The sequence below is a fragment of the Gavia stellata genome, chromosome 10 (genome assembly GCF_030936135.1).
Source record: "Gavia stellata isolate bGavSte3 chromosome 10, bGavSte3.hap2, whole genome shotgun sequence".
Taxonomy (NCBI): Eukaryota; Metazoa; Chordata; class Aves; order Gaviiformes; family Gaviidae; genus Gavia; species Gavia stellata.
Genome location: NC_082603.1, coordinates 35,657,287 through 35,669,100, shown reverse-complemented (window position 1 = coordinate 35,669,100; position 11,814 = coordinate 35,657,287). Strand labels below are relative to the sequence as shown.

Below are 11,814 nucleotides of genomic sequence, written 5' to 3'. Positions count from 1 at the left end.
GGGGGCAGCAGAGCTCACGGACCGGCTCGAGCAGCGCCCGGCGCTGGGGGCCAGGACCCGCTCCCCGTCCCGGCGGGGCGCCTGAGGGAGCCGTCCCCGCGGCGGGGCGCGGCCGGTGCCGCCGGGCCCCCAGACCCGCCCTGCGGCACGGCAGCGTTCCGGACCCCGCGGCTGAGGGCGCCGGGGTGCCACAACCGGCGGCTCCGCGGAGGCGTGCGGCCGGGCCGGGCCGGGCCGCCTCTCCCTTCCCCTCAGGGCGGGAAGGGCCGTGCCCCTCCCGCCCGCCCCGCCTTATAAGGGCTCCCGCCCGCTGCGCGCCGAGCGGCAGCGCCGCGTCTCGCCTCGCCTCGCCTCGCCTCGGCTCCGCGCCGCCGACCGCCATGGGCCGGCCCCTCGGCGCCCCGCCGCCGCGGTAGCCCGCCGGGATGAGCCGCTGGCCGCAGTGCCGGGGCGACCCCAACGGCACCGAGCCCGGCGCCATGCGGCAGCGGGGCAACGGGACGGGGCGGGCGGCAGAGAGCTGCAGCGCCGTCTCGGTGGCGTTCCCGCTGAGCATGATGATCACGGGCATCGTGGGCAATGCCCTGGCCATGCTGCTGGTCTGCCGCAGCTACCGGGCCAAGAAGAGCCGGCGGAAGCAGTCCTTCCTGCTGTGCATCGGCTCCCTGGCGCTCACCGACCTGCTGGGGCAGCTGCTGACCAGCCCCATCGTCATCTCCGTCTACCTGTCCGACCGCGCCTGGGACGCCATCGACCCCTCGGGCCACCTCTGCGCCTTCTTCGGCTTCACCATGACCGCCTTCGGCCTCTGCCCACTCTTCAGCGCCAGCGCCATGGCCGTGGAGAGGACGCTGGCCATCCGCGCGCCCCACTGGTACGCCAGCCACATGAAGACACGGGTGACGAAGACGGTGCTGCTCAGCATCTGGCTGGCCGTGTTCGCCTTCGCCCTCCTGCCCATCGCCGGCCTGGGCCGGTACACGCTGCAGTGGCCCGGCACCTGGTGCTTCATCAGCACCGGCGAGAGCCAGCTCACCGGGAGCCTCTTCTTCGCCTCCACCTTCGCCGCCCTGGGGCTCCTCTCCCTCGTGGTGACGGTGGCGTGCAACCTAGCCACCATCGAGGCCTTGGTGTCTCGTTGTCGGACCAAAGCGACTGCGTCGCGCTCCAGCAAGCAGTGGGGGCGAATCGCCATGGAGACACTGATCCAGCTCCTGGGGATCATGTGTGTCCTCTCGGCCTGCTGGTCACCGCTGCTGGTAGGTCGCCTTGCCGCCCGCCGTGGGTCAGTCCCAGGCTTCCTCCCTCCTTAGGGCAGGAGGCAGGGTGGCCCCAAGAGCCGCTGGCCTGGGAAGGGTGGGAGGCACCGGTCCTCGTGGACGGTGTGGCCGTGAATGGCCTCCGAGGAAAGAAAAGCGGGGTCACGGAGAGAGCCTGGGCGTTGTCAGGTGTGGAAAGCTGGTAGGAGAGAAGCTGGGAGAGGTCCAAGAGGATAGCCAAAGTGCAGCGTATTTGGAAAAATCAAACGAAGGAACTGGAGTCAAAAGGAGGGACCTTGAGGAAAACGAGGGTCTTGCACAGAGGAGAAAGGCAGGACGCGAGGAGACCGTGGGTCTGGGAGCAGGAGACTGAAGTCAGCAGTGCTCGTGGCACAGAGCCACGGGCACTGGGCCGACAACGGGCAGATTCGAGGGCAGGGAGAGCGGCTGGCGCCGGCAGCGGGCTGCAGAGGCAGGGAGGGCACGCTGTGCTCCTGCCCGGCGCAGCCTGACCGGTGCGTTGTACCTACTCGGTGGCACCATAGGGGTCTGAAGGTGACGGGACAAGGAGAACCAGAACCTGCTTGTTCCTCATTTAGGGGAACTTGCGAGGAAGTTTATCGAGACCTTGCTGTGGTGGAGCCCTGTGCTCATGGGAAAGAGCCAGTTACGATTTTTTTATTTGCTCCCACCTTGCAGCAAAACTTACTGCAGCGCTTTGTGAGAAAAGGCACGACTCTTGACTTTGCGAGTGCCTTCTGGTTTTCAGCCGATTGCTCACTGTATCTTATTTAGGGCAGCACTCTGGGCTTTTTGGTTTTGGATTTTTAAAGGACCCTTGCATTTCTTTCCACTATTTTGTTATTCCTCACTTAGGTCCTTTCTTTCTTGTCAAACCGGAGTAGACCCCTCCTCGTGATTTAGGAGTGAAGGAGGCTGAATCCACGTCTCTTTCTGCCGGGTGGGACAAGGGCACACCTGGGAGCCTGATACCCCCTCTAAAAAGACCCGCTTATTCTCCTGTCAGAGGGTAGCATGATTTTTGGAAAGTTTGTACTTGGGATCCATAAGCAGGAAAGGGCTATGGTAATTTTGAGGTACTTCATGGCCGGAGAAGGATTTTTTCTTCCTTCTTGTGCACAGAGAACATGAGCTCTCGTAAATGGGGCTGTGACAAGAGGAATGGCTGACAAAGCCAACGACCAATGGGGGTGAGGTACAAATAGAAAACAAATTAATTTAGTTTAGTAATGTTATCCTTGTAGATTAATTAAAATGCCATCAACTCTCCAAAATAACCCCACCCCAAAGTAAGTCAGAGGCTGGAAGTTAACCTTCTAGAGATCATTAACAGCTTGTGACGAAAGTAAAATATGAAACCACACTGAGTAAAAGTGTAATGTAAAATATGAAACTCACTTTAGTGAGAGATTGGTGGCAAAGAGCAATGTTCTGCTCCTCAAACCCCAAGGAACGTTAGATTTGCTAAGTTAAACCAGGAGACTGCCCTGTCACTGTTTCTGTGTCTCCGTGCATCGATTGCCTGCAGCCCCAGACACCTCAGCTAGCTGTTAACGTTGCTGTGGCACGTCCTGCCGTCCCGCTGACCCGTGCGGCCAAGTCCCGAGGGGAGGCACTAGGATTTCCATATTTTACAGAAGTTAACTGTTGCATGCTTGTCCGTAATTAAGCAGATGACAAAATTAGAAGGCATTTATTAAGTGAAGGAAGTATGGTTGCCTCTCAGCCCTCGCTTTTGTAGTCGTTCCGTTGGGATGCAGATTCTGCCCAGCTCTCCGCAGCCGAGGCGGCAGGACCCATGCTGCTCCCTCGCCCAGCCCGGGGCCATGGAGCTATTGCACCCGAGGGTTTAACCAGCCTGCTAGCATCCAGAGAAAATCCCTGAGGTGAGGGACACTTTTACTCGGGTTCTGAAGGACAAGAACTCAGAAAAATCAGTGAGGACGCAGGGTTTCCTCTGGGTGGTTTGCTTCCCGTGGCATTTTTGCGGATTCACCAGTCAGAAGTCAAACCGATACAGCTGCCCGCGTTCCACTGAATGGATCTGTGGGAAGTGTTAATGGGATGAGTTAATGGAGCAGAGCCCGGGTCAGAGAGCCTGTTGTAAACAACGCTGATGCCTCCAGAAAAGGCTCGGAGCTGGTAAGAGAGCGCGGGGCTGCTCGGAGGTTTGGCCATGGAAGGTGAACTGACTCCCTGGTGAGGAGCCTGACGCTCCGAGTCAGAGGCAGGGCCAGCTGCAGGGATACTGTTTGGCAACGCATTTTCGGACGATGTGGAGGGCTGCTGCCCCGCTGGGTGATACGGCCATGATCCAGCGTGAATTTGTCAACAGTTCCCTTCCCTGTGCGGCTGCAACACTGGAAAGCGTATGACTTGTTCTGTGGAGTTCTGCAAAAGAACTCTGTCTAGTCAGCATGTGCTCCAGTCTGCACATTCTCGAAATCAAGAGTCATGACTAGAGAGGCATATTTTTACATACACTTCAACGTTTTCCATACAGCTACGAAGTACAAATTAGGAATAAGAGGCCAGATTTTTGGAAGAGTGACCATGGAGTAATGCAAATGCATTTTCAGTGAAAGCCAGATTGCAGAACTCCTTTAACCCATAGCGGCATCATTCAGCAGTTGTAAGAAATTCAGCTGAAACAGGAATCCAGGGACTTTCAGAGGAGATTTTTGGGTTTTTAAAAAAAGAAATTTGAACTTTATAACTGAGAACTAGCGGATTCTGGCAACTATTACTATTAGGTAAACAATGCCCTTTTACGCAGACAGTATTTTTAGACTTGCTCTGTTGATGAAAATGACCAAATCATACGTGATTTAACAGAAAAGTGAAACTTCCAACGATGGTGGCTGTGCTCTGAACGGCTTAATGAAGTGTCCCACCTTTTCTTGGTTTCTGCTGGATTCGGTAGAAGAGCGGAAGTGCATACATAATGCCTTGTCTCCTTTTGTTGTGCACTCAGAATGTTACTTGAATTCAGCATGGAGAACCTGGGAAAACGCTCCACTTAAATAAGATATTGCTTTATCAAAAGTGGTTTCCAGTTCACGCTAATCTTCTATTTATTTTGGTGCTCAGCTGGGGAGTGTAACCGTTGAACTAAACTGACAGCAGACTGAATGAGTCTGAGGTAAAATAGAGGAAGCTATTCCTCGGCTGCACAGAAACACTGGTGCAGCACAAACCGGAATTCTGATAATAATTCTTTCAGAGCTTCAGGCTACAAAATTATTCACTCACAGAGTTGTTTCAAGGCTATTTAAAGCTAAAATGCTCAGGTATTCTGCTGCTTTTCCTATTAAAATACTTCTTCTCCTTAACCCTCCCGTCAGACAGAAATTAAATACATTCTCCTTTACAGGTATTTTTATTAACAATACATTATTTTGCAATATTTATAGATGTGCAAAACATCATTATGGAAAGCACCTTCATTTGGAGAGAAAAAAAGGCAGTGATATCACTGAGATGCAAGGAAAATAGATGGCTTCTTTTCGATGAACCAGTAACTCTTCCCGCTAATGCTCCGCTTCCATCTGAGGTTGAAACAGCTACCTGTTTCAAAACTGCCCCAGCGTACTGATCATTTCAGTTTGGCCAAAAGGCTGGATTTTGCTGGTCTGTGTTTCTCTAGATAAGGTCACAACCAAGTGGTACAAATTAAACCACGTTTGTTGGAAGCCTGCTAGACTTTGATGGGACCTTGTCATGATTCCCTGCATTATTATCCTTCTGTAAACATGTTCTTGTTAAAATCCTCAGCCTTCTCCACTAATTCTCTGAGAGGATTGCAAATGATTTCACTATCATATGTTGCTCAGAAACAGACATGATCTGCTTGAGGTTGCTCTGCCAGTGCATGTCCCATGGGGTGGCAGATGCGAAAGCCCTGCACGCCGTGCTGCAGGTGCACATGCCACACGTGCGGTGCCGCTGTGCAGAAAGCAGCATGGCCTTGGTGGGGAGCCGGCTCTGAGAAGCCGTTCTTCCCAGGACATACCGATACGTCTGTGGTCCGTGCACACCAGGAGGTGTTGCACTGCCCTGCTGCAAGAAGGTAGATCGTCAGGTGCCGTGTAAGTTAGATCCTTTCTGGATTACTGCCAATCTGATGGATGAGCAGCTATGATGAGGGGGTGAACCAAGGTTAAGGTGATGTGGATGCCAAAAGTGCCCCTCTGTAGTCCAGCTGGCTGGACTCTTAACTTTGCCTGTGACAGGTAGTATTTCTACTTTAAAAAAAGAAATCCACGTCCATGCTAGGCAATGGGAAGTTCTCCTTCAGGGGTCCGCAAGCAGAGTCTGTAATGGCATTTGGGTTGCTTGAACTGAAGTCTTTTCTGCCTTAGCTTCAGCAGAGGCGGCGGAAGAGAGTCCTAAAAATTTAATAAGACAAAATTGCAGTTTTGGTTTTGAAACAAGATGGTACATGACTATAGGTATTGCTAGTCACTACAAGGAAAAATCATATCCTCTTCATCGTGGCTTTCCACGGTTCACTCACCACAGCCACTATTTGTATTTCGTCAGGAGAATCCTCTGTTCCTTCTATGGCTTGCTTCTTTATGCGTGAGAGTTATTTCAGCAACAGATTAGGTCTAATGGGAGAGGAGAAACAGTGTAAGAGGCTGAATCCTCCTGTCTTCATGATGCATAGAAAACACGTTTGTTTTTTTGGAAGCTATCTCAAGAAATGATTTTGCAGTCTGGGACCAGGAATTTCCCATCAGATTCTTACCCCATGTTCCAGACCAGCTACTCAGCTCTTGCTTGGCTGAAAAATAGGCCCCTTTAAGCACATCAGCTGTTTTATTCTCCATCTTTTACTGCAGATAGCAGCAGTTTCCAACATAGTTTCCCGTGCATCTTGTCTTCGGTTACATGTTTCAAAACCAGAGCAGTGGAGGTTTAATGTTATTATAAAGCTACATTCAGTGATAACGGTAAAGTTTTATCTACTCTTATTGAATAAATACAATTATTGACTATATTTCTATATGCATTTTGAGCCAAATTTTTTCTTGGCATAAATTGTGTGGTTCCATTGACTTTATTCCACCTGATGTTGTCCCTCTACCTATTGCAGTCTTTCTTTTAATTCAGTTAGAAGACCGGTACAGGCCATGATAAACAATCTCTAAGGATATCAAACAAATAAAATTTCCAGTAGAGCAATTGTTGGTCCAACAAATATTCCAGTAAAGGAATATTACGTAATAAATCCAAAAATAAGCAGCAGTTGTCTGCTTGGGAAATGTGTCTTATTAGCCTGATATTTTTGTAGCTCCATGGGTTCACTAGCAAAAGAACAAAACAAGAAGGTCTGCAAAACAAGGATCATTGCAGAGTTCCCAAAGGAAGAGCTAGAAGAGCTGATCTGGGAGAAAGTAATCCCAGTACTGGGAATGACAGATGTGGTGTGGTTTCCGCTGGCGGTAACGTGGGCACGGCATATTCACATAGTAACTGCGACTCTTTACCGCATGGTAATGCTGCCGTCCCCATCGGGAGGTGGGTCGTGCTGGACGCCGGTGGGCACGGGAGGCAGGTGCTGCAGGCAGCGTAGACCGACCTGGGACAGTGACAGTGTCCTGAACAGCCGGAGGTGGCAGAGGAAGTGGTAGGGTTGTGGTTGTGTGGGTCTGGTGCACAAGTGACTGTTTGATGTGCTCTGGTTCTGTATCTCTCCGTATTTTTAAAAAGCCCTACCAATGGTTACTTATTTTCGTTTTTATTTAAATTAAATGTAGTAGATGAAATCCTCAACTGCTTCTATTTAAAGAAACAAAAACAATTCTACTTCGCTGTCTGAGCTGCCCTGCCTTCCGGACTCATCTAAGTCTTTCCAAGGTCAACATATGGTTATTGATCTGGCACCCAGAATATCCCTTTGAATGGAAAAATCCTCCCCAGTAGCCTCTGCTCCTGGTCGCTCTTGCTCTGACTGTCCCAGTTTCTGGGGACAGCAGCAGTCCAGATGTGACCTTTCTGGGTGACACTCCACCCCAAAGACAGCCTTCTGTGGGAAAACCGTGGCTGGGATCACTCGGCTTGTGTTGCTGCTGGTGCGGATTGGCTTGGTTCTTTCGGAAGGCTGAAGTCAAGAAGTTGGGCAGGGCGGTGAATAATTGGCTGCGAGTCTCATCCCTCGGGCTGTTCCCTGCGTTTTCAGGACTGGCTGCCAGTTTATTTAATGTATGGTACCACTGACCTTTGCAAAGACAGTCAATGAGATGTGCGTCAGAGTCATTGTGCGTAGGTATCCATCTCCTTGACATACACAGTAGACACATAAAAAGTGCGGACCTGCTGCATCTCAATTCTGCAGGATTTGCAGACAGTAAATTCAGACCGCCAAGGTCTTCAAGTCATGCCCAGAGGAGATTTGCAAGCAGAAAAAGGACCTGTCCAGGAAAGTTAGGTGTTCAATAGCCCTGTCCTTGGAGTAGAGAGTGTAGCACACAGGCCCTGGCTTCCCAAGCGTTGTGTCACTTCACGCTGCCACACTTCAGTCCATCATTCGACCCCAGTTCCCAGCGAGAAGGCCTGCTTGCAGTTCCCTGACATACGTTACGAAGCGTGCTCCATCCTCGCGTCAGCTCTGCCTTTTTCCTTGCTCTAAAGCACCCGAGAGCTTCCCGGTGCGTCACAGCCAGGTGTAAGAGCACAGGTATTTTCCCCGTTGCACAGCTGATACGCATGTCGTTTGGCAGCAAGTTGCATGGCGCATGCCTGCTCAGAGGACGTTTTGATCCCCGTGTTTGTGGGCTCCTGGGAAGAACACGGCAATACAAACTCTTATGTAGCTTATCTGTAGAGAAGCAACTAAATGCCTCTAAAGTGATTTATTTTTAAGCAGCCGTAGTTGGTACAGAAAGCTCAGGAGAAAACTTTAGACAACAGATACTGACAAAAACATGGAAAACTGTATCTCTCTGACATCTTTCAAAATGTGATTCATATTTGCCATGGTTAAATATTAGTATGTGAGAGCATCACAACACCAGCTCTGGTGAGCTCTCTCACCAGCTTTTAAAAAAAACCCAAACAAGAAAAGCTTCTCACCGTTTTTAGCTGAATAAGCAGCAGCCTGACAACAAAACCAGTGCTCCTGTGGCTGGAGCACTGCACCGGAGATTGCAAGCTGGGTTCTTTTCCAGTCACACGTTTTCTGTGCAGCCTGGAGCAGCCCTTGGCAGTGTCTTACCTCTCTGGTCTGTAACGTGACAATAAAGGTGTCATTGCGTTTTGAGGCTCATGTCACTGATAGCTGTAAAGCATGTTTATGTCTTAATGTGGAAAATGAGGACGTACAAAGTATTGTTATTTTAGTTGACTGAATCATTATAGTGGAGTCTTCAGTTTGTAAGTTGTCTTTTAAAGATTTTAAGCCTTGTAGCAACCCATAAGAAAAATGGGTCCTCCCTGCCACCTGTACCGTACCAACAGCACTTATCTTTGCTAACATATTGATGAAATTTTTTTAAAGGAAAAATAAAACTGCTGACACTTTGAAATAAGAGTGATAAAACTACCTGAGTGTACAGATTTGGGCGTAAAGTATTCATCAAAGCTGCCTCGTCTTTGGCTTTTCTGAATAAATGCGTGACTGTTGCAGCACCCATGGTTTGGCATCAATACAGAGGAGCTGACCAATGCTTATGTTCCGACACGTGCCATCCACGTAATACCCATGGCAGGACCCCAACAGCCCCATGCTGCATAGGCAGTATTGTAAATTAAGATGCTGCCACGCCTGCTTGCGTTTAATCCCCAAAATATCAACCGGCGTGTAGCTTTTGGCTGCCAGGCCAGAGCTTGCTGGTCCGTGCTGTGAGGTATTGCAGACATCAGTTAGGGAAAATTCTGCTTGTGTGAAACATTGTACAGTGTAAATACTGCGTCTCGGTCGTGCCAGTTCGGATGCTGTGGGAAACAGATTCCTAAATATATCACTCTATTCACTGGGGGAGCTGAACTGAGGATGGAAAGGAGGAAATATAGGTCGGGTTAACACCAAATGCAGTCTGTGGCTTTCGACAAAAGAAAAAGATTTTTCTTCTGTTGACTTAAAATGTTTTCTTGACTCCTAGCCCAAAACACCTTTATTAACCCTTTTCTTTCCACTTGGCTCAGTTCATAAGCAGAATAGTTTACCTTAAAATCAAGTTCTAAAATTTAGAAGTCATAGAATAAAACAACTTAGCTTTAAAAAAAATGAAGACATTTTTGTATTTGAACTTCTTTTTTCTGACACTTACTGTTCATAACATAATTTTGAAGAGCTTTACTCATCATGAGTTATTCAGCTGTTCCTTGTAATTGTGATAATATGATGATGATAAAATGAGTCCCTTTAGGTCACTTTTGCAAGGTCAGTAATTTCCCTTTCTAGCCAAGGCCGTCTTGAACCCCTAGGATTTAGCACACAGCTTTCTGTTGTGTCTCAAGCAGGGAAGCCACATGTGCTGCCTTGCTTCAGCATGAGCTCTGTAAATAAATCTGACTGATAGCTGAAAGGTATCATGTTTATCACTCATTTTACACACACGCACAAACTGAGCGGCTCTCTCAATACTTACCTGCTCTGATCACAGTTTGAGTTGGATGAGGGAGGAAAAAGCTTTCTTGACAGGATTTTGCCTTCAGGGATATTTGCATATGGTGATATACAGACAACAGTCTCTTAACGTACATCACTTTTTCCTCCTAACTTTCCTTAGATAACGATGTTGAAGATGATCTTCAGCCGCACATCGTTTGAACACTGCAAGGGGTTCTCCGGTGAAGCCCAGAGCTCAGAACTGCACAAGGAATGCAAGTTCTTCTTGACAGCCGTGCGTTTGGCCTCGCTGAACCAGATACTGGATCCCTGGGTTTACCTGCTCCTCAGAAAGATCCTCCTCCAGAAGTTCTGTCAAGCAGCCAGCGCTGTCTCCAAGTGCTCTAACAACGAGTGGAAAGAGAGATCAATCACCTTGTCAGAGGAAATCCGACGGACAACGGCATGAAGGAACATTGACCCATTTGCATGGAAACTGCTTTTGCCAACGAGTAGTTTTAAATCTTACGGTGAACTGGGGTATCTATAACTTGTTAGCATCCGCATAAACAGATGAAAATGGTGTTACCGACTGGACACGTAGTGCCAAAAAGTTATTTATCCAACGTGCCAAAAATTCTCAAATACAGAAGAAGGAATTAGTTTTGTTTCTACATTCTATTGTTATTGCCATTCATAACTGAGCGGCAGAATATGGCGTTTTGTGTGCCTAAAATAGAGTTTGGGGGGAATTTTCTTGCATTAAGGTGGAAAAAATGGTTTTCCTATCAGGGGACACTTGGAGTAGATTCAACAGATTAAATTACTGAAGAGGCCCACTCCTATATATATTTTAATAGTAAGATTATCTACTTCAGAGAGTCCTTTTGTTCTGGAGGGACAAGGGGAGAAAGGGGCAAAAAATACAGGAATTGAAGGAAGACAAGATTAGGAGACTTACTTTGGATTTCAGTGGCTTAAAACTGAAAAGGTTGTGTTGTACCACTCTTCTTGTTGTTCTCTTTTGAGAACTGAAGGTAGCACGAGTCTCATGACACATGGATTTGTTCTGATAAATATTCATTCTCCGTGGGTGCTAAAGTAAGCTCATCTGCTGAGGAGGAGGTAGCACTGGGACAAACAGCACAAGTGAGAGATCTGTGATTTTTAATTTTAAATAGCAGCCTGTGAAATACCCAGGCATAACAAGAATCGCTGTTTGCAAAGCATGCTATGAAACTGCTTTGGGCAGATGGAGAGAGTGATAAACAGGTTGTAAGAGACCGTAGATGTTCTTCTTCCTGTAGATTAATGGCAAAGGTTTACAAAGCCAAAAATGCTGCTTTCATATGTGTTGTTTTAGTTGGAAATGCACATCTCCAGGAATAAAGTGAACATCAAATGATTTTTAAGTAATGGGGATGCCACTCAAAACTTCTTCATTACTAAAATGTCCTACAAAGTGGCCAAAATAGTACCCGAAAATAGGTTATTTCTTCTTTCCTCCCAAAAGACAAGTTTGAGAGATATGGCAGCTTTGGGAATTTTTAAAATAAAGCAGACTGGAAGAGGTGGGTAGAAGTGTGTGCATTAGTCAGATCTTTCCCCCAGGTAACTTTCAGGTTTTATTAGAAAACTGAGTTCTAATCCATTTGTGTCACATCTGAAGTTCATTTCTACAAGGGCTACATTTTTTTCCTCGTTTTCTTTGCCCTTTTGTAGACAATAGCCTCTCCTCATGTCTCCTGTTTCACGGCCTCTTGAGTGAAATTAGATGTAAATGCAATAAAATACAATAGATCATATAGTTGTACACCATATGTTATGTGCCATATAGTATCAAATTCAGGGGCCTTAAAGGCAAATGCAATCCTGCATCTGCTAGGAATTTCTTGCACAGAACCTTTATTTTTACTTCTCTTCCTTTGTTTATAAAAGTAACTACTCAGAAAAGAAACTGGCTACTCACTTCTCTTGTTC

The 11,814-nt window shown here is 47.9% G+C and overlaps 1 protein-coding gene across 1 annotated transcript; it reads left to right on the top strand.

Moving 5' to 3' along the window:
- The first annotated feature begins 425 nt into the window (after positions 1 to 425).
- On the top strand, positions 426 to 10,303 carry PTGER3 (prostaglandin E receptor 3). Its single transcript, XM_059822268.1, has 2 exons — positions 426 to 1,259; positions 10,016 to 10,303. The coding sequence occupies exons 1-2, from the start codon at positions 426 to 428 to the stop codon at positions 10,301 to 10,303; spliced, it is 1,122 nt and encodes a 373-aa protein (XP_059678251.1).
- Positions 10,304 to 11,814: the final 1,511 nt, after the last annotated feature.